At 36.8% G+C, this 19950-nt stretch overlaps 2 protein-coding genes across 5 annotated transcripts in view; one reads left to right on the plus strand and one right to left on the minus strand.

The window, feature by feature from the left end:
* The window catches only part of LOC107743591 (cilia- and flagella-associated protein 43-like), a 16479-nt gene extending 6170 nt beyond the window's left edge, over positions 1–10309 (minus strand). The window contains 27 exon segments of the mRNA XM_016556923.1: positions 597–815; positions 989–1177; positions 1337–1459; positions 1610–1714; positions 1839–1900; positions 1903–1963; positions 2069–2146; positions 2972–3069; positions 3193–3359; positions 3514–3644; positions 3774–3941; positions 4034–4197; positions 4331–4417; positions 6250–6400; positions 6886–6941; positions 7397–7500; positions 7588–7740; positions 7858–7934; positions 8080–8196; positions 8423–8554; positions 8681–8760; positions 8898–9060; positions 9274–9424; positions 9548–9708; positions 9772–9809; positions 9812–9912; positions 10276–10309. Coding sequence (XP_016412409.1) covers positions 597–815; positions 989–1177; positions 1337–1459; positions 1610–1714; positions 1839–1900; positions 1903–1963; positions 2069–2146; positions 2972–3069; positions 3193–3359; positions 3514–3644; positions 3774–3941; positions 4034–4197; positions 4331–4417; positions 6250–6400; positions 6886–6941; positions 7397–7500; positions 7588–7740; positions 7858–7934; positions 8080–8196; positions 8423–8554; positions 8681–8760; positions 8898–9060; positions 9274–9424; positions 9548–9708; positions 9772–9809; positions 9812–9912; positions 10276–10304 — 3165 coding nt within the window. The 5' untranslated portion in view covers positions 10305–10309.
* A 772-nt stretch (positions 10310–11081) lies between these two features.
* LOC107743516 (erlin-1-like) lies at positions 11082–19145 on the plus strand. Of its 4 annotated transcripts, none has more exons than XM_016556763.1 (12): positions 11082–11242; positions 12730–12857; positions 14183–14264; positions 14526–14572; positions 14714–14775; positions 14942–15067; positions 15236–15309; positions 15394–15452; positions 16117–16208; positions 16295–16384; positions 16469–16548; positions 18227–19145. In XM_016556763.1, the coding sequence occupies exons 2-12, from the start codon at positions 12751–12753 to the stop codon at positions 18449–18451; spliced, it is 1044 nt and encodes a 347-aa protein (XP_016412249.1). In that variant the 5' UTR covers positions 11082–11242; positions 12730–12750; the 3' UTR covers positions 18452–19145. The 4 variants fall into 4 exon arrangements, with proteins under 4 accessions (XP_016412249.1, XP_016412250.1, XP_016412252.1 ...); XM_016556764.1 differs by having other exon boundaries at positions 11082–11186; XM_016556766.1 differs by having other exon boundaries at positions 11083–11136.
* Positions 19146–19950: the final 805 nt, after the last annotated feature.

Here is a 19950-nt window from a genome sequence, read left to right on the forward strand (position 1 = left end):
TTAATATATCGCCACTTAGTGTAACTACCAAAAATATCAATAAAGACAGCTCAGTGTTGATTTAGTTCTGTCCAATATGTAAAGTTAATCAATTATGAAATGTGTTCAACTGGACAATATAGCATTGTTTATTAGTATGAAGCCTTTTTAACAAGCCTTTGTAAAAAGAACAGTTATCTCATTAGTTTCTAAGGTAACAACCTTGACAGCTGTGCTGAATTAATGTTCAGTGTTTGTCATGTGACAGCACTTAAGCATACTACTCTGAAACATTTATTGCTTATTGTATACTGTTTCACACACTATTCTTTAAAAAATAGTAGGCAGTATGCACTGTGTACTGGGCAGTAAGCAGTAAGCAAGTATGCCATTTCGAGCACAGCCATAGATTCATTTGTGAGGCCCATTGTCCACAATAATAAATCAGTGTTTGCCATAATTACACAAATGAAACAATACAAAAACTATTTCAGTTTGAAAGAAATAAAATGGGTCTACGTTCAGACTTGTTAGACAACACATCTGGTGAGTTGGACTAGTAAAGGTAAGATAAATCCTGGATTAACCCTAGATTTTTTAAAATCTTAAATAGAGACTGCCTGTGTTAGCTCTGATTCGGTCACAGTAAGAGCTCTCTCAGGACACTCATTATCTGTCAGATTAGGCTCCCACAGGGTCTCACTGACATCTAGCTCCATCATAATCTCAGAGATACGCTTTTTCTTCTCCTTAAGACGGTTGATTTCCTGTTCCTTCTGCTTGTAAACTGCCTCAAATTCTTTGTTGAATGTACTCTTCACTTTGTAGATAGCGTCCTTCATAAAACAACCATGAAATGTAACAAATGAATAGTAGTAGACTCCTATGACCCCCCCCCCCTTTTTTTTTTTTTTTACATTTTCTGTACTCAAAAGGGAATGCCAGCACACAAGTAAACATAATAAAACATCAAGTTCAATTATCAAGTATAAACAACAAGAGTCATCACCTTTAGCAAGGTGATTTGGTTGATTTTCTGCTCTCTGATGTGTAAATTGAACTGGCTGTAGAGATAAGGATTGACGCCTCCATATAGAGCACTCAGACTGCCAGTCAGAGCAGGACTCCCTGTCTTACTGTCCTCTGCCTCCTCTTCCTCTTTGTCTCCAGAGATTGTGTTTAAAATCATCTCTTGAAGCTATGAAGAATATGTATATTATTTGTGTCAATTTTGTGAAATAACAGAAACAAACACTGTGTCATGGTATGCTGCTATATGTTCAGTATGAGGCTTTGGTTGCTATGGAGGAATCCATTCCAACAGCTGACTCATTATTGTTTGAGAAACACACTGTACACTTATTTGTGAATCTTCCTGTTCAATCTGCCTCATGGTCTCAACCCTCTGAAGCTCCTCAAGTTCCTTTTCAGTGCGTTTCTTCATGGGGTAGTTCTTCACCTCATTTTCTGAATGAAAGGCCTGGGGGCAACAAAATGCACACAAAGACACTGACACTTGGCAGCTGTATAGTGTTTCTAGTTCTAGGTAAGCCAGGTGAAATAGATGGATGTGGATATTATTACTGTTTTTCCCCCTACATAAAATCTACTTTCTTTTTATACTAGAGACCTTAATGGATTTCCCTTTGACTTGCATGGAATCCCAGCATTCTTTCTTCAGGATCTCCCTCTGATAGCACTTAGCCAGATTCTCCATCTCAATCTCTTTCCTCACCTTAAACAACATAAATACACATCTAAAATTGGTAAGAAAAAATCCTATATAAACTGAAAAGCTTGTTTGTATAAAAAATGTCTAATTAATCTACTCTTCATCATCTGTAAATAGTCATGTTTACCCTGGTAACTTCCTGTTTTCCCTCGAGCTGCAGCCTCTGTTGCTCTTCCACAACCAGGTTAATTCCTGGTGCTCAAGTTTCTCCATGTCTGGCAGACTCTCATTCTCCTCCATCATTGCTTTGATCTGGAGTGATGCAGAGACAATTAAGACTAACCTTTCAACTTCAAATGTGTGTATGGAAACAATAATATGAAAGAGAAACAAAAGGTGGACGATTCTTTCTCTTACTGTGTCACGAAGAACTTTGATGTTTTTTCTTAGGTTCTTCTTTGTCTCTGCATACTGCTGGGTCTCCTCTTGGAGAACCTGTTTGGAAACCACCAAAGTCATGATCTTATTATTAATATATTATCTTTCAATTATTCTATTTCTCACTCATACACAATGCTTGATGTTTGTGGAAACCAGTATCATAATCTTTCAAAAGTTTGGGGTTGGTAAGATTATTTTTTTTTAAATCTTTTTGAAATAAGTCTCTTTCCAAGACTGTATTTATTTGATTAAAAAAATACAGTAAACCAGAAATATTATTAAAATAAAATACCTTATCTATTTTTATATATTTCAAAATGTAATTTATTCCTATGATTGCAAAGCTGAATTTTCAGCAGCCATTACTCCAGTCTTCAGTGTCACATGAAATCATTCCAATATGCTGATTTGGTGCTCAAGGAACATTGGTTACAAAACATCTTTTGTAATGTTTTTACTGTCATTTTTGACCAATTACTGTATCCTTGCTGAATAAAGTATTAATTTCTTTAAAAAAAAAATCATACTGACCTCAGACATTTGAATGGTAGTATAGGTTATGGGTTTTGCTTATGCAGTCAATTGATTCACTATGGCAAAAGTTATGATCAAATATAATATAAATCTTACTTTCCTAGTCTAATGTTACATAAGGTTGTAACACCTTTCCCTGTACCACATCAGTGGTAATTATTTTATGTAAATATATATTTTTTCTGCTGTAGGCCTGTGATTAACCCTTTTAAACTCATAAAATAAGAAACACAATATGTGAAAAGAATTAGCTGCCAGCAGCAAATAATGCTATATTATAACACTAACAAGGCAATATTATATTGTTAATTAAACAGTAGCACATAAATAAATTCAGACACCAACCGCATCTAGTTTTCCGTCAAGCCATGTAGAACTAGTTGGAGACACAAAATAGTTTTCCTCTTGTTCAGCTTCATGACTCATCTTTCCCTGCAGGAAGAATTTTATGACAGCTTATATTATGTGTCCCAAGGAACAGAACATCTCCCCAGTAAAACTGCTTAACCAGGTACAATATTGTGCATAAATATTATTTAAACATTAGAAAACAATGTGTTTCTATACTTCTCCTGTATGAAATGAGGAACATCTGGTCAGCGATTGCATCTGTGGATCCCAGTCATTCTTTCTGGTGAGGACAGTGTTTTCTGAGGATACAACTGACTCAAAAGAATCAGCAACTGACTGAGCATACTGGGTGGCTGCATTTGCTTTGCCAGCCCCAGAAAGCCTTAACCTGTTCAATTTAAATGCATGTAAAAACAAAGATGCTTCAGGTCCAGCTTCAAGGGCATTTTGAAACTACCAGAGAGAGAAAATATTGCTATAGATCAAAGCATAGTAATATTTGTCCATTTGATGTTTTTTGAGAGCCCTGAGCTCACCTGAGCCTGCTGCAGACGAGTGAGCCATCCCTCAGGCCCGCGGTGATGAGGGTCTGATTGTCTGGGGTGAAACAAACAGATCCGACTCCACCCTGCCAACTTGAGTGGCACTGCAGCTGTACATACCTGTCCTGCATGTCAAAAGTACGCACATTTACATCACATCACATATTTGGGCAGTTTCCGAGAAACATGCTTTTGCTAGCCCAGTACTCATAAACATGGATGAACTTGTAGAGATTGGTTTTAACAAACAATACCATTGTTGAGATCTCACAGATGCGCAGCAGTCCATCCCCACCAACTGTAGCCAGCCAGGTTTGATGTGGGGAGAACTGCAGAAAAGCAGGACTCAGAAAATGGCCCCCTGCCTCCTTCTCTAGTATCAAGTGAACTGCTTTCTGTGCATTTGAGGGCTTTTCTCCACTCTGTATATCACATGAGAAGCTGTTAGGAGCAGTGCCAAAAACACAAAATAAAACTGTCATCAGACTATAGGTGTTGTCTGTTGTTACAGCACCTCGGGGATACTGAATCTTTGCAAGACTTTTCTCTGTTGGCAGTAACCAAATATCTTGTTTATGCCCAGGACACAAGAGCAGAGAGCATGAGGGATCTCATATAGGCAGCTGTGCAGGACGTCTTTACACAGACGGCCATAGACATCCACACAATCTTTTGAGTCTGGAAGTGGCACAACATTATGAGAAGGAGTGCTGGAATTTTTGAATGTTTATCATTTGTCCCCCTATTTTTTTTAGAGAAGATTTCTGAATGCCAGCCTCAATTATGGTGTGTTTTTGTGTTTTCCTGATACCTGTAAGCTGCTGCACAAACAACGTCATTAGCAGAAGCACATTTCCCTCATTGATTTCTCTCTCTGTCTTGCTGCATAGCACCACCACTTCTCAACCTGTTTACTTTCCTTGTGGTACAGAGTAGAAAGGCTTACAATGGTACCTGGAGCCTCTGAAAAAAAATGTAAAAAGACTGGTTAGAAATTACTTCAAACTTTAGGCAAAAAAGTATATAATACATTTCAAAATTTTGGGGTTGGTAAGATCTTTTAATGTTTTTGAAAGAACCTTCTTGCTCATCAAGGTTGCATTTATTTGATAAAAAAAAATTAATATATTATCTTTCAATTATTCTATTTCTCACTCATACACAATGCTTGATGTTTGTGGAAACCAGTATCATAATCTTTCAAAAGTTTGGGGTTGGTAAGATTATTTTTTTTTAAATCTTTTTGAAATAAGTCTCTTTCCAAGACTGTATTTATTTGATTAAAAAAATACAGTAAACCAGAAATATTATTAAAATAAAATACCTTATCTATTTTTATATATTTCAAAATGTAATTTATTCCTATGATTGCAAAGCTGAATTTTCAGCAGCCATTACTCCAGTCTTCAGTGTCACATGAAATCATTCCAATATGCTGATTTGGTGCTCAAGGAACATTGGTTACAAAACATCTTTTGTAATGTTTTTACTGTCATTTTTGACCAATTACTGTATCCTTGCTGAATAAAGTATTAATTTCTTTAAAAAAAAAATCATACTGACCTCAGACATTTGAATGGTAGTATAGGTTATGGGTTTTGCTTATGCAGTCAATTGATTCACTATGGCAAAAGTTATGATCAAATATAATATAAATCTTACTTTCCTAGTCTAATGTTACATAAGGTTGTAACACCTTTCCCTGTACCACATCAGTGGTAATTATTTTATGTAAATATATATTTTTTCTGCTGTAGGCCTGTGATTAACCCTTTTAAACTCATAAAATAAGAAACACAATATGTGAAAAGAATTAGCTGCCAGCAGCAAATAATGCTATATTATAACACTAACAAGGCAATATTATATTGTTAATTAAACAGTAGCACATAAATAAATTCAGACACCAACCGCATCTAGTTTTCCATCAAGCCATGTAGAACTAGTTGGAGACACAAAATAGTTTTCCTCTTGTTCAGCTTCATGACTCATCTTTCCCTGCAGGAAGAATTTTATGACAGCTTATATTATGTGTCCCAAGGAACAGAACATCTCCCCAGTAAAACTGCTTAACCAGGTACAATATTGTGCATAAATATTATTTAAACATTAGAAAACAATGTGTTTCTATACTTCTCCTGTATGAAATGAGGAACATCTGGTCAGCGATTGCATCTGTGGATCCCAGTCATTCTTTCTGGTGAGGACAGTGTTTTCTGAGGATACAACTGACTCAAAAGAATCAGCAACTGACTGAGCATACTGGGTGGCTGCATTTGCTTTGCCAGCCCCAGAAAGCCTTAACCTGTTCAATTTAAATGCATGTAAAAACAAAGATGCTTCAGGTCCAGCTTCAAGGGCATTTTGAAACTACCAGAGAGAGAAAATATTGCTATAGATCAAAGCATAGTAATATTTGTCCATTTGATGTTTTTTGAGAGCCCTGAGCTCACCTGAGCCTGCTGCAGACGAGTGAGCCATCCCTCAGGCCCGCGGTGATGAGGGTCTGATTGTCTGGGGTGAAACAAACAGATCCGACTCCACCCTGCCAACTTGAGTGGCACTGCAGCTGTACATACCTGTCCTGCATGTCAAAAGTACGCACATTTACATCACATCACATATTTGGGCAGTTTCCGAGAAACATGCTTTTGCTAGCCCAGTACTCATAAACATGGATGAACTTGTAGAGATTGGTTTTAACAAACAATACCATTGTTGAGATCTCACAGATGCGCAGCAGTCCATCCCCACCAACTGTAGCCAGCCAGGTTTGATGTGGGGAGAACTGCAGAAAAGCAGGACTCAGAAAATGGCCCCCTGCCTCCTTCTCTAGTATCAAGTGAACTGCTTTCTGTGCATTTGAGGGCTTTTCTCCACTCTGTATATCACATGAGAAGCTGTTAGGAGCAGTGCCAAAAACACAAAATAAAACTGTCATCAGACTATAGGTGTTGTCTGTTGTTACAGCACCTCGGGGATACTGAATCTTTGCAAGACTTTTCTCTGTTGGCAGTAACCAAATATCTTGTTTATGCCCAGGACACAAGAGCAGAGAGCATGAGGGATCTCATATAGGCAGCTGTGCAGGACGTCTTTACACAGACGGCCATAGACATCCACACAATCTTTTGAGTCTGGAAGTGGCACAACATTATGAGAAGGAGTGCTGGAATTTTTGAATGTTTATCATTTGTCCCCCTATTTTTTTTAGAGAAGATTTCTGAATGCCAGCCTCAATTATGGTGTGTTTTTGTGTTTTCCTGATACCTGTAAGCTGCTGCACAAACAACGTCATTAGCAGAAGCACATTTCCCTCATTGATTTCTCTCTCTGTCTTGCTGCATAGCACCACCACTTCTCAACCTGTTTACTTTCCTTGTGGTACAGAGTAGAAAGGCTTACAATGGTACCTGGAGCCTCTGAAAAAAAATGTAAAAAGACTGGTTAGAAATTACTTCAAACTTTAGGCAAAAAAGTATATAATACATTTCAAAATTTTGGGGTTGGTAAGATCTTTTAATGTTTTTGAAAGAACCTTCTTGCTCATCAAGGTTGCATTTATTTGATAAAAAAAAACAGTAAAAAGAAATGTTATTACAATCAAGAAACTTTTTATTATTATCAATGTTGAAAACATTTGTGCTTTTTGTGAAATCCATGATACATTTTTCAGGATTCTTTAATAAATAGAATATTCAATAGAACAACATTTAATTAAAATAGAAATATTTTGTAATTTTACATTTCTTTACTGTCACTTTTGATCAATTTAAAGCATGCTTGCTGAATATAAGTATACATTCCTTTAAAAAAGAAAATCTTACTGACCCCAAATAGAGAGAATTGAACAGTAGAGTGTCATCCTAAAAATTACCAATCCATCCAATAATTTCAAATCCTTCTGATGGTCTTGCGCTAAGCACAAACATGCGTGAGTCTGATGCTCCTGTGAATAAGAAGTTACCACCTTGATCAAACCTGTTGAACAAATATAATATACAGTATGCTCAACATTCAATACACAAGAAATATGAGAGCAAATGATCATGGTGCTGTGAAACTCACACCAAATGGTCTACAGGGACATGGTAGAGATGAACTCTGTGAACTAGTCTGGGCTTTTGTTTTGTGGTCATCTTCACAAACAGGACGTCTCCAGTGGCTGTCCCTACAACAACATACTGTGCTATGGGGCAGCATGCCATACTGGTCACCTGAAGTAAAGTTATACCAAATAACACAGATTTATGTACAGCAGACTTATTTTGGGTTTCCCTGGTTTGGGAAAAATAATTGGTGTGTGTCGTATAGAACCTCCAGTTATAGCACTAAGGTGTCTGCAGAAAGATGGAGCCCATGCAAAGTCCATCATCCAGAGCCCACAGCTGTACGTCTCCTGTTTCTCTGACTGACTGCAACAGTGAAGATACAGATGCCTTATTAGCTTCAATATCTACTTTGTATTTTAATATTTATATTGTAATACTATACGAATATAATATGTATCAGTATATTTATTGTGATTAATTAACCAATTGACACCACATGTTCTTTTACCAAACAAATGCTTCTGCCAGTGTATAATGGAGCAACAGCCACAAAATCTCCACAGAGTACATCCAGAACTTTGACAACTTTACCATTCAGCAGTGGTTTGAATTTGTAAACACAGCCCTATGAAGCAAAACCAGAATTTATTAATTATGTTTCTCAGCATTGTCTTTATTGTATTGAATTGCATTCTGGCATAAATTTAAGAATATGAGTTTTTAACATGACATTTTTGATCAAATATTATATTAATATAGTGTATATTATAATAAAACTTTTTACATTAATATTATTTTAATATGAATAATAAAAAAATACACTAACATTATCATAATATATAAACACTTACTGTATTAGAAACTATCAGCAGTGTCTCACCGTCAGGGGAACAGCATATACTCGAGGCTGCATCATCCAAAGCCCAAGCCTGCACCACCTCCAATTTGTTTCCTTTAATTTGTATGTTTCGTAAAATGCCTTCCTGTAATTGATTTGGAAATGCTCTTGAATCAGGCTGAAATTATGTCTCACTTGAAAAGAGATTAATGTCTACACATTTACACATTTCAGGCCTCATATTAGGGTGATGATAAATAAAATTTCTTACCATTCCCGCAGCAAAAAAAGTACAGTCTTGCAGTACTAAGCTCTGGAAGCTGCCTTCCTGCAGGGATGTTTCACTGTCATCTGTGATGTAAAATTACAACAACGCTTTTAAGAAGACAAGGAACTAAATTCAGTCTAGAATTCAAACTAGTTAAAAAAACATTTACATGTGAAATCCTGAAATGTTCTGATTTGATATGTAGCAAGTATGAGTTTACCTGTGGGGGTTAATTCAGTTTGAGGTTTATATAAGACAGAGACAAGCAAAGTGTCAGGATTCACACAAAGCAGGAAACCTTCCTTGGAACCAACATATAGGTCAGAAGAATTTGACCAGCAGATGGCACTTGGACACAGTTTTGGTTTTATTTGTTTCAAAGGCTGTTGGGAAAGACACATACTATTATGCTGTGACTTTGACAAAAATAAAGTGCTACTTAAACCTTCTGATTATGATGTTGAAATCAACGTCTGTTCTTTTGTTTTAATCATAAAATATTGTCAGGAAAAACATCACTTTATACAACACTAATAAAAACTCATCTTCAGGAGAGCTACTATAAGAAAACACTCTACTGTAGATACAGCCCGTACCACAAAATTGTCAGCTCTGTCTCCACTCAGTCCAGCGATTGCTGAAATGAGCATCTGAGGACCTAAGTGAGTCAGCTTCCCACTGAGCATACAAGACAGGTTTGTTTCACACTCAATAACTGAACCATCAGTGGCAGGGAGATTGACAGCACTGGCAAGAAAACATAAAGAAAGGATAATGGGTAAAATAAACAGTGTCTGTGCATTAATTCCATTCTTGGCATATGAAATCCATGTGCAAGTAACAGTGACATCTGCTGGAGAGGCACTCTACCTAGGTTTCATCAAATGATAGTTGTCACATCTTTCAACATTCCAGATGGTAAGGGACCTCAAATTTACAGCACAAATTTGACACCAGTTCATAGGGTTAAAAAACAATGCTGTGACATCCTCTCCCAAAAGTTGATTGCTACAAAGGGGAATGCCGCTCTCCCAGTTCCTAAATAGTGGATATTAAATAATATTTAAAAAAAATAATATTAAAAAAACACCTGCCCCAATTCCAGAAGCAGGACTCTGCAGAGTGTTCCTCGTCTAGTTTCCACATTGAGGAAAACAATGAAATTCCCGCAGGTGTAGCATGTTGTTTTCTTGTCGACAAATCTAAATGTGCCATTGTTGAATCCTTGCACCCACCTTATACATAATAATAAAAATAAAAGTAACATTATTTATCATTTATTTTGCATGCACTCTCATCGTTGCATTGAATACATTATTTGTTCTTTTTTTATATATATATATATATAGTTTGTTTTTTAAGTTGATTTTATTTTTTATTTTTTTTTTAGATTAGTACGTTGAAAATGCATTTTAGTTTACTTTATATGACAACACGCCGTATTTCGAGTGTGTTTTCTGCTCAATGCTAGATAGCTAGCTATAATACTGATGAAGAAATTTTTTTTGTTGCCCAGACAGGATAACTTAACAGGCTATGCAAACAATGTTAAGGATTGTCAAAGTTTTTTTTTTTTTTTTTAATTATTCATAACTCACCGAACTTCCAAGTTTCCCAGCACATCCATTTCAATCCGTCAGCTAACCCTCAGCGTAGTACGTCTGTTCCCATAGCAACCCATAGCACGCGGACTTGAGAGTAACATTTTATTTTGATTAATTATATAACGTCACATTTTATTTGTTTTAAGATGATGCTACACATAAGAAACATAATATAATATTATAAACATAAATAATATATACATTCAAGTGTATAGTAACACACACATATAGACACACACATACACTTGTCTGGTTTGCTATCCTTGTGGGGACTCTCTATAGGTGTAATGGTTTTTCTACTGTACAGACCGTATTTTCTATTGCCCTACACCAACCCTACACCTAAACCTACCCCTCACAGGAAACTTTCTGCATTTTTAGATTTTCAAAAAACTTCATTCTGTGTGATTTATTAGCTTGTTTACCCGTGGGGACCTCAATTTAGGTCCCCACCGTGACATGAGTCCCCATGAGTCTGTGTGTATTCAGGTTTAAGTCCCCACCAGAATAGAAAAACAGGTACACACACACACACACACACACACACACATTGTAATGTAGTAGGTAGTGTCAACGACTAGATAAATAAAATGAAATACGAATAAAATAAAATTATAATAATAATTATTATTATTATTATTATTATTATTATTACTATTAGTGTTGTTGTTGTTAATTGGCTAGTTAGGTTGTTTAGTTTAACGACTTGTTTATGTCATTTCATCCCTTTTTATGTTTTGTTTCTAGCAGAACAAAAAAAAAAAATGTACTGGTGACTTTTATTTTGAAGGTGTGTTTGAGGCAGATTTTGAAAGGGAAATCCATATCAGTATATCGGATTCACAAAGCTTTTCAGTGGGAACCTTCAAACTTACAATGTTGGGCACGGCGTCGTGAGTAATAAAGTAATGTCCTGCAAAAGCGAAAGGACATCATTGTCCATTAACTAATCGAATGATCGGTAAATGCCTTTCGTATATGTCGTTTAACTTGACAGAAGGTCGTTCAAATAATTAGCTTAGTTAGCCAGCCGCGGGCGTTGGTTAGCTTGAATTTAGTCTTGTGTAGGTGCTGTGATGGCTTCTGCAATGTCTAGATCTCGTGAATGACTGTAACGGTTGTTTTAGCATGTGTACCGACAGATTACGCTTATTCATTACGGTTTGTGCCATGTACAGTAGTACGTGCGAGTCAGCACTTCATTTGAGGAAGTAGCTAGCCTACATAGCCAGGACAGGGAATGGAGCGGCTGTGTTATAAAAAGCCACTGAGTTCCCTATATAGACAGCATGTCTAGATGTGCGCATTCGAACAAAAAACTGCGCTTGAAACCGAGCCAGACTGCAATCCCTGGTCACTGACAGCCTTATGATTAACATTTGTTTCCCTAAAATAGATAAAGGGGGTCATGCAGCTCTTAATAATACATGTACGATGTGACCATAAGAATGTATTTGTATATATTTGTATTGTTCATTTGCATTTGGAAACATTACTTCCGTGTGTGGTGGGCTGTGGGTGGGTCTACTGGACTTTTAAACCCTGTTATCTCGGTTTGCTGTGTAACTCTCCAGAGATTATTTAAAGTCTGTGTAAAGAGAATTCTAAGAATTGTTTCTAAACACATTATAAATGTTAGAAATGTATTGCACAAACACATTACAAAGACTCTGAAGTGTGTAGTACTGAATTGTGGAGTTAAACCGTTGAACAGTTTTTCACCAATTCTTCTGTATTCAGGATTTTTGGGGGGGCGGGGCTAAAACGGTGGCTCGATGACGCAATGGAGCCACCGAGCATGGCCCCGCCCCTAACACTATAATATATAGCCTACTGCGTATTAGCGTCAGAAGAAAAAAAATTACCATTCTGTTGCAGACCGAGTGGGATGAGGTTGATTCTCGGGTAGCCGGTCAATGTCCTCTGAATTGGATTCTGGCTCTGGAGGCTCAAACATGTATGGATGTATAAATCCAATTAAGCTACTAAAGGTAGCATGAGTAGCATCCATTCAGTTTGGAGCGGTATTTGACGGTTGAGAGAGATGGCCGCTTTCCCGCAAGTGGGCGTGGTTTCAGCGCCGACAGCGGACACGCCCCCAGCGTTTGAGAGCAGAGAGTCCTGCTTATTTTTCCAAGATTTTGATAACATGTTATTTACTTGGCGGTTTTTTTTATCATTCAAATTTGGCTGGGTGGTTAATAACACATTTTTCTGTTGTGTGACAAACTCAGAACACATATTTTAATATCGCTTTACACAGACTTTAAATTGTGTGTGGGATCAGTTGAGGGAGGTTATGCTGCACACTGTGCACAGGCTGATCTGCTTACATGTTTGCACTCAGGGCCCTTGCTTTTGTTATAAGCTGATCTTTTGTCACCCAAACTGATTGTTTATCCTAAGGATCAGCTCAGCTTTCCCTTTTGCAAACTTGTCTCTCGGCAGGTGAGTGCTGGCTGAAGGATAATGGCACATGTTGGGGCAGTAGTTGCAGCGATGGCCGGTGTGATGGCCATTCTGCTTCATTCTTCCATTCACAAGATTGAGGAAGGACATTTAGCTGTGTATTACAGGTGAGTATAAGGAAGTTGCATTAAAAATATGCACAGGTTTTATGCTGCTTTTGTTAATGATTCCTAAAATACCTGTAATTTAGTTGTAGGTTGAAGGCTAGATCAGTTAAAATTGTGTTTAACACAATGTTTGAAAATTGTCATTTGGCCAAGCCTGTATAACTTTTGTCATCTGTGGAACATTAAAGGGGTCATATGATGCTATTTTAAAGATCATTATTTTGTGTATTTGGTGTAACAGAATATGTTGACATGCTTTAATGTTCAAAAAACACATTATTTTTCAAATACTGTACATTATTGTAGGTCCTCTATGCCCCGCCTCTCTGACACATGTCGTTTTCAACAAAGCCCCCTCCTTTGACAAGCGCAGTCTGCTCTGATTGGCCAGCTGACCCAGTGCATTGTGACTGGCCGAACACCACAAGCACGCGTGGGAAATGTAACGCCCCTTATCAGATTGTCAAAGCAAAGTCAGAATTTACCCTTTTTTTTTTTTTTAGAAATAGCCTTTGTGCACAGCCAGCCTTGTACTCTTCTAGGTTCAAAAAACTGTCGTCCATAAAATGCGTTGCACAAATTCGAATATCTGGGTTGTGCTGTTCTGTTGTAAATAAATCTTAACCAATGATTCCTCATTGCATCTACTTCCGGAAGGCCAAATAAAGTGCTTTTCCATTCGCACTGAAATACACAGCGTCTCCCTGACATGGCTGCTTCAACACTACTGCTGTTCCTGAAACCACGCCTTCTTTCTTTGCATACACATTTGCTAATATTTCCACATAGTGACGTAGATATGTGGGGGCGTGTTAGAACGAGGCGTTTTAGGTAGGTGTGGCTGACTCTTAACTTTTATAAAGAATATCTCTTTGGATTTGAGACTTTAGTCTTTGCAACTTTACAGATCTTCTTTATGCACCAAGAGCTTGTAACACTCCAAAGAGAAAGGAAAACTTGAAATCGCATCATATGACCCCTTTAAAGAATCTATTTTGAGAAAAATATTAAAGAGAATTTTTTTTCCATATAATGGATGTCATTGGTCACCTATTGATCTGTTTAACAGCATTCTTTAAAAATTTTCCTTTGTGTTCCATAGAAGAATGTAGGTCATACAGGTTTGAAATGACATGAGGTAGAGTAAATGGTAGCAGAATTTTCATTTTTGGTTCAACTGTCTCTTTAGGTAACTTTACAGCTTCTTTATAGTAATAGAAGTTGTAATATTATTTCTACACAAATGAAATTGATGCCATTTTTATCATTCACATAATTAATTTGCTTCCTAACCCGGGTTCATGTTTTTTCCCATTTTTTTTCAGAGGAGGAGCGTTGTTGACAACTCCTAATGGCCCGGGTTACCATATAATGCTGCCTTTCATCACCTCATATAGATCAGTGCAGGTACAAATGTCATGTATTTACAGTTGGCCCAGTACAAAAATTAATTCTTGTTTTATTACAGCTGTACGTATTATATATCATTTATTATGATCTTTTTCTACGACTTTTGGAACATGAGTGGATTTTTGAGGTTGTTGAATATTTTGCATTTACATTTATGCATTTAGCAGAAGTTTTTATTAGAAAGCTAGAGAAACCAAGCTAGAATGTTGTTGAAGATGCTGATTTGTTTTTTTCCTCACGTTTGCATCATGTTTATAGACAACTCTGCAAACAGATGAAATAAAAAATGTGCCTTGTGGAACCAGGTAATCCTTCGTGTTGTTGTTATTCCATCAATATGTCCTGAAAAACGACTTAAAAATTGATCATTTTTGATCATCATTAAATTGTACTGGATATTTTCTGGGGTTCCTGAATGAAAGTACTAATTTCTTTGTCTTCCACAGTGGGGGTGTCATGATCTATTTTGACAGAATTGAAGTGGTCAACATGCTGGTTCCATCAGCAGGTAAGAGCCTTAAAGGGATAGTTCACCCAAAAATAAAGGTTCTGTCTTCATTTATTCACCCTCAATCCTTTTTCAAACATGTATGACTGACCTTCTTCCATGGAAGTCAAAATGAGATGTTAGGCTGGATGATAAAATGAGGTCATGCTCTTGTTCTCCTCCACAGTGGTGGACATAGTGAAGAACTACACTGCAGATTATGACAAGACAGTAATCTTCAACAAAATTCACCATGAGTTAAACCAGTTCTGCAGTGTGCACACCCTGCAGGAAGTCTACATAGAACTGTTCGGTAAGTCACTGATATGTCAAACAGTTTATTTGGCCAAGTATACTGTGAATTTTCGGTTGTTGATGTGAGTGCTGCAGTTTCTGCTGTGTCATTTGTTTAGTTTTTGGTGCCTTCTGACAGCAAAAACATTTGTCATGGACTTGCATTTGTGTCATTTTTGTTTGACAGATATAATTGATGAGAACTTAAAGACTGAGCTGCAGAAGGACTTGAATGTTATGGCTCCTGGCCTCACAATTCAGGTATGTTTTTTATCTCTATGGTTTTGTCTCTGTGGTTTCAGTTTTGACTTGAGCAGAATTACATGATTATATGATATTTTGCAGGCTGTGCGAGTCACCAAACCTAAAATTCCTGAGGCAATCAGAAGAAACTATGAGCTAATGTGAGTGAATATATTATTCTGTACAATTTGATTGGATGTCTTTTAGGGTATTTCTATATTGTGTCCTCATGATTAATTAAAATGCTAGTTATTTTTTTAAAGCCTTGAGCAGTTTTTTTTTCACTCTTGCTGATTTTTTAAAATTATGTAGTGACAATATATACTGCTGTTCAAAAGTTTGGGGCTGGTAAGGTTTTTAAATTGTTTTTGAAAGAAGTCTTTTATTTTCACCAAGGCCACATTTATTTGATCAAAAATACAGTAAACAGTAATGTTGTGAAATATTATTACAAGTTAAAATAATTGTTTTCTATTTTAATACATTTTAAAATGTATTTTTTTCTTGTGATGCAAAGCTGAATTTTCAGCAGCAATTATTCCAGTTTTCAGTGTCACATGATCCTTCAGAAATCATTCTAATATGCTGATTTGCTGCTCAAGGAACATTTATTATTATTATCAATGTTGAAAATAGTTGTGCTGCTTAATATTTTTGTGGAAACCGTAATTTATTATTATTTTTTTTTAGGATTTGCTCAAAAATAGACAGTTCAAAAGAACAGGATTTATTTGAAATACCAATCTTTTGTAACATTCTAAATTGCCCTTGGATGCAACTATCTATAGTTTTAATCAAAATGTCCCCTGCTTTCATCATCTGCAGGGAAGCAGAGAAGACCAGGCTGCTCATCACTGCTCAGACACAGAAAGTGGTGGAGAAAGAGGCTGAAACTGAGAGAAAGAAGGCAATCATTGGTGAGTCTGAACTTCCAAATATAATGCTGATCATGTATAGAGTCATGGTTCTGTCCTCATTCATCTTATGTGTTCTCTCATTGCAGAGGCTCAGAAAGTGGCTCAGGTGGCGGAGATTCACTTCCAACAAAAAGTGATGGAGAAGGAAACTGAGAAAAAGATCTCAGAAATTGAAGGTCTGGTTTATCTACTGAGAATTTTCATAGCACGTGCCACGCAGAGTATGTTACTTATCAGACACATTTATTTGATTGTAACAGATGCTGCTTTCCTGGCAAGAGAGAGGGCAAGGGCAGATGCAGAATATTACACTGCTGTGAAATTTGCAGAAGCCAACAGGGTAAAAAAAACAAAACAACAACACTTTTTTAATTTTCTGATTTTTGTGTTGCTCAATGTAATTTTTTAACCATTTAATTTAAAGAAAATATGAAATATTGGTGTAAGGCTCAGTGCACTTTGTACATAAACAAATACTTTTTTGCGATAACTTTTTAGAGAAATCCTTAGAGGAGCCAGTTTTTAAAGAAATTAAAAAATGTTATTTGGTGCATTTACAAAATGTTAAACCTACAGGTTTAAAGGAATAGTTCATTTGCTGAAAATTTACTCAGGCCCCAGGCCATGCAAGATTTAGATGGGTTTGCTTCTTCATCATAATGGATTTGGAGAAATTTAACATTATCAGCTCACCAGCTCATCATTGCATCCTCTGCAGTAAATGGGTGCCGTCAGAATGAGAGTTCAAACAGCTGATTAAAAACATCACAATAATCCACAAGTAATCCACACGACTCCAGTCCATAAGTTAACATCTTGTGAAGTGAAAAGCTGGGTGTTTGTAATAAACAAACTCATCATTAAGACGTTTACTTCAAACTTTTACTTCTGGCTAAAATAATACTAAATTTCTCCAAATCTGTTTCAATGAAAAAACAAACTCACCTACATCTTGGATGACCTGAGGGTTAAGTACATTTTAAGCAAAATTGTCATTTTGGGGTGAACTATTCCTAAATCACAGACTGGTTTAACAGTAAGTTTGTTCACTTTTAGTGCATCTGTACAAACTAATCTATTAAACACATCAATGAGAAAGCAAAAAAAAACAAACATGATAATGTAGATTTTGTGTGAAAAATTTTCACACTTTTCAGCATACCAAGCTATATTAAGCTACATTTACCGTATTGGCCCGAATATAAGACGACCCTGATTATAAGACAACCCCCCTTTTTCCAGATGTACCTTTTGGAAAAAGGCTTTTTAAAAACCAAATCTTGTTTTTTCTCAGTAAAACACATTTTGTCTTCAATTATTTTCATATTGCATATTTTTCCTATTTTAATTTTTGTTTTGAAAGTATGGTAAAAACTGGTAAAATGTACTAACAATCACATTTTAAAAATATACCCTTTTTGATATACCATTAAAAAAGAAAAAAAAACAGGTAGCCCATCTGAATTAGGACATTTAGTCTATCCATCTAATAGTAGCCTACCAAACTCTTATTAACAGTAGAAGTTAAATCTTACTGTAGTCTTCAAATCTGGGTACTGTCTTACGTTTTAAAATCACAAAGGGAGTTTGGTCCCATCAGGCTAACGTGACAGTCACGACTCATGCAGCTGTAAGGTTTTCTTTTTCTTTTCTTTTTACTCGCGATCTTTACAACACGCATTACATTACGTATTTCATGGCACACTCGTTTTATGCGGTTTTGGCGCCACCTAGTGTTGTGGGTGTATTATTGACATGTCAAAGTCTAGACCCTGAATATAAGACGACCGCGTTTTTTCAGATGTATTTCCAAGAAAAAAACATCGTCTTATATTCGGGACAATACGGTACATTAAAGCTACATTTAACCTCAGCTATATTAAGAAAGCGCCTGTAGGAGACTATAGCTGACTAGCTCTGAACAAATGGTGGCACATTCACACATTTCTTCAGCAGAGATGATTCCACACAGGATGTGCTCATGTCAGTTATCACACCGCTGTCTCTCTCCTCCACAGCTGAAGCTGACACCAGAGTATCTGGAACTGATGAAATATCAGGCCATCGCCGCAAACAGCAAGATCTACTTCGGTCAAGACATCCCAAACATGTTTGTAGACAACAGTGCCTCCCATCCGACCGCGGGCCAGGGTGCGGCAGACTCGGCAGAGCAGCTGGAGGCCTTGAGTATGAAAGAGAGTCTTAAGAAAGCGTCCAAGCCCAAAGCCACAGAACGCCACTGAGGGGCCTGAGAGCTGTCCACCCCCTCTTCCTCTGCTGTTTCTCTCTCTCTCTCTCTCTCTCTCTCTCTCTCGCTCTCGCTCTCGCTCTCGCTCTCGCTCTCACTCTTTCTTTGTGGGGAATGGGTGCTTGTAAGGCATGCTGACATGGATACTTTTCTCTCTTCTTCTGCAGTGGGGTTTGGTGCTTGGCTAACTGTGCTGTGAGTCAGTCAGCTGAGGACACTGACACACAGAGCCTGTGGTTTTCCAGCAGTCGCTTGTGGACTAAAAATGTCCAGGAACTGTGCTACTGAGTATTGCCAGGTTAAATTGGTGCGATCCAAATCCGAATCCCCTCCCTGACTCACATCAGCATGCTTTTTCCCCTTTTTTACTTTCAACTTTTGCTTCTCTTTAACAAATCCATGCTAATTATTTGTTAGATGCAGATGCATCTATGTGAAGTATGTGAACATTTCAAGGTTTACCTTTATGTGTTGTCTTTTACATAACTGGAATTATAAGGTATCACACTAATTGAGATCAAAGGCAGTGGCCTATGCAGCTACAATCTGATAAAACTCGTTTTGTAGCCAAAATTTGTCATCTACTTTTGCTTCATATGTTATTGAAGGGATTCTTCACCCTAAAGTTTAAATTCTGTCATTATTTATTTGCCCTCATGTCATTCCAAATCTGTATGGCTATCTTTCTTCTGTGGAATATTAAAAACAAAAGATATTTTAAAAAATTTCTGTTTTTTTTTTTTGCTTTTGTCCATACAATAAGTCAGTGGGATCCAATGTTGTACCTTGCTTGGATCCCATTAACTTTCAATATACGGACAAAAACAGAATATCATCTTTTGTGTTCTACCGAAGAAATAAAGTCATGCATGTTTGGAACGACATGAGGGTGAGTAACTGATGACAGAATTTTCATTTTTAGGTAAACCATCCCTGTAGTCCTCATTTCCATCATCACTAACTTCATTATCACTAAAATCTTAATTTAGTCCCGCCACAACTGCAGAGATCAGTGTCTTTTACATGTGTATGAAAGAATCAATTTGTTTTAAATCATTCCTGCTTGTTTTTCATTGATCCTTATGATTGAGAATTTTTCAACAACATTGACACCTGAATACTTTGGTGTGAATTTAATTTCATGTAATGTCAGAAATAGTGGGTTTGGTATAGTGTGTTAGTTTGTTGGTGCCCTGTGCGCTGTTTTTGAGTTGTTGGTTCTTAGAAGGTGTTACACTGACTGAACATGGGTATGTGGCTTTCATAAAAGTTTTGTAAGACATTAGACCATTGATCCGGGGCTCCAGCCTTTGAAAAGCTATGATATGGACAGCTAATGGATTCTATAAGGTTGAGTCTGTTCCTTTATAATTGAAAATGCCTTTATGACTTAGTTAAGCTTGCTTGTTTTGTCATTACTGGAAGGAGCTTGTTTCAAAGGGAATTCAGTTACAATAAGGGCTGCTGTATTATTAGGCACTATGTTTTTTTTTA

This window comes from Sinocyclocheilus rhinocerous, unplaced genomic scaffold (genome assembly GCF_001515625.1).
Source record: "Sinocyclocheilus rhinocerous isolate Xijiao unplaced genomic scaffold, SAMN03320098_v1.1 scaffold677, whole genome shotgun sequence".
NCBI lineage: Eukaryota > Metazoa > Chordata > Actinopteri > Cypriniformes > Cyprinidae > Sinocyclocheilus > Sinocyclocheilus rhinocerous.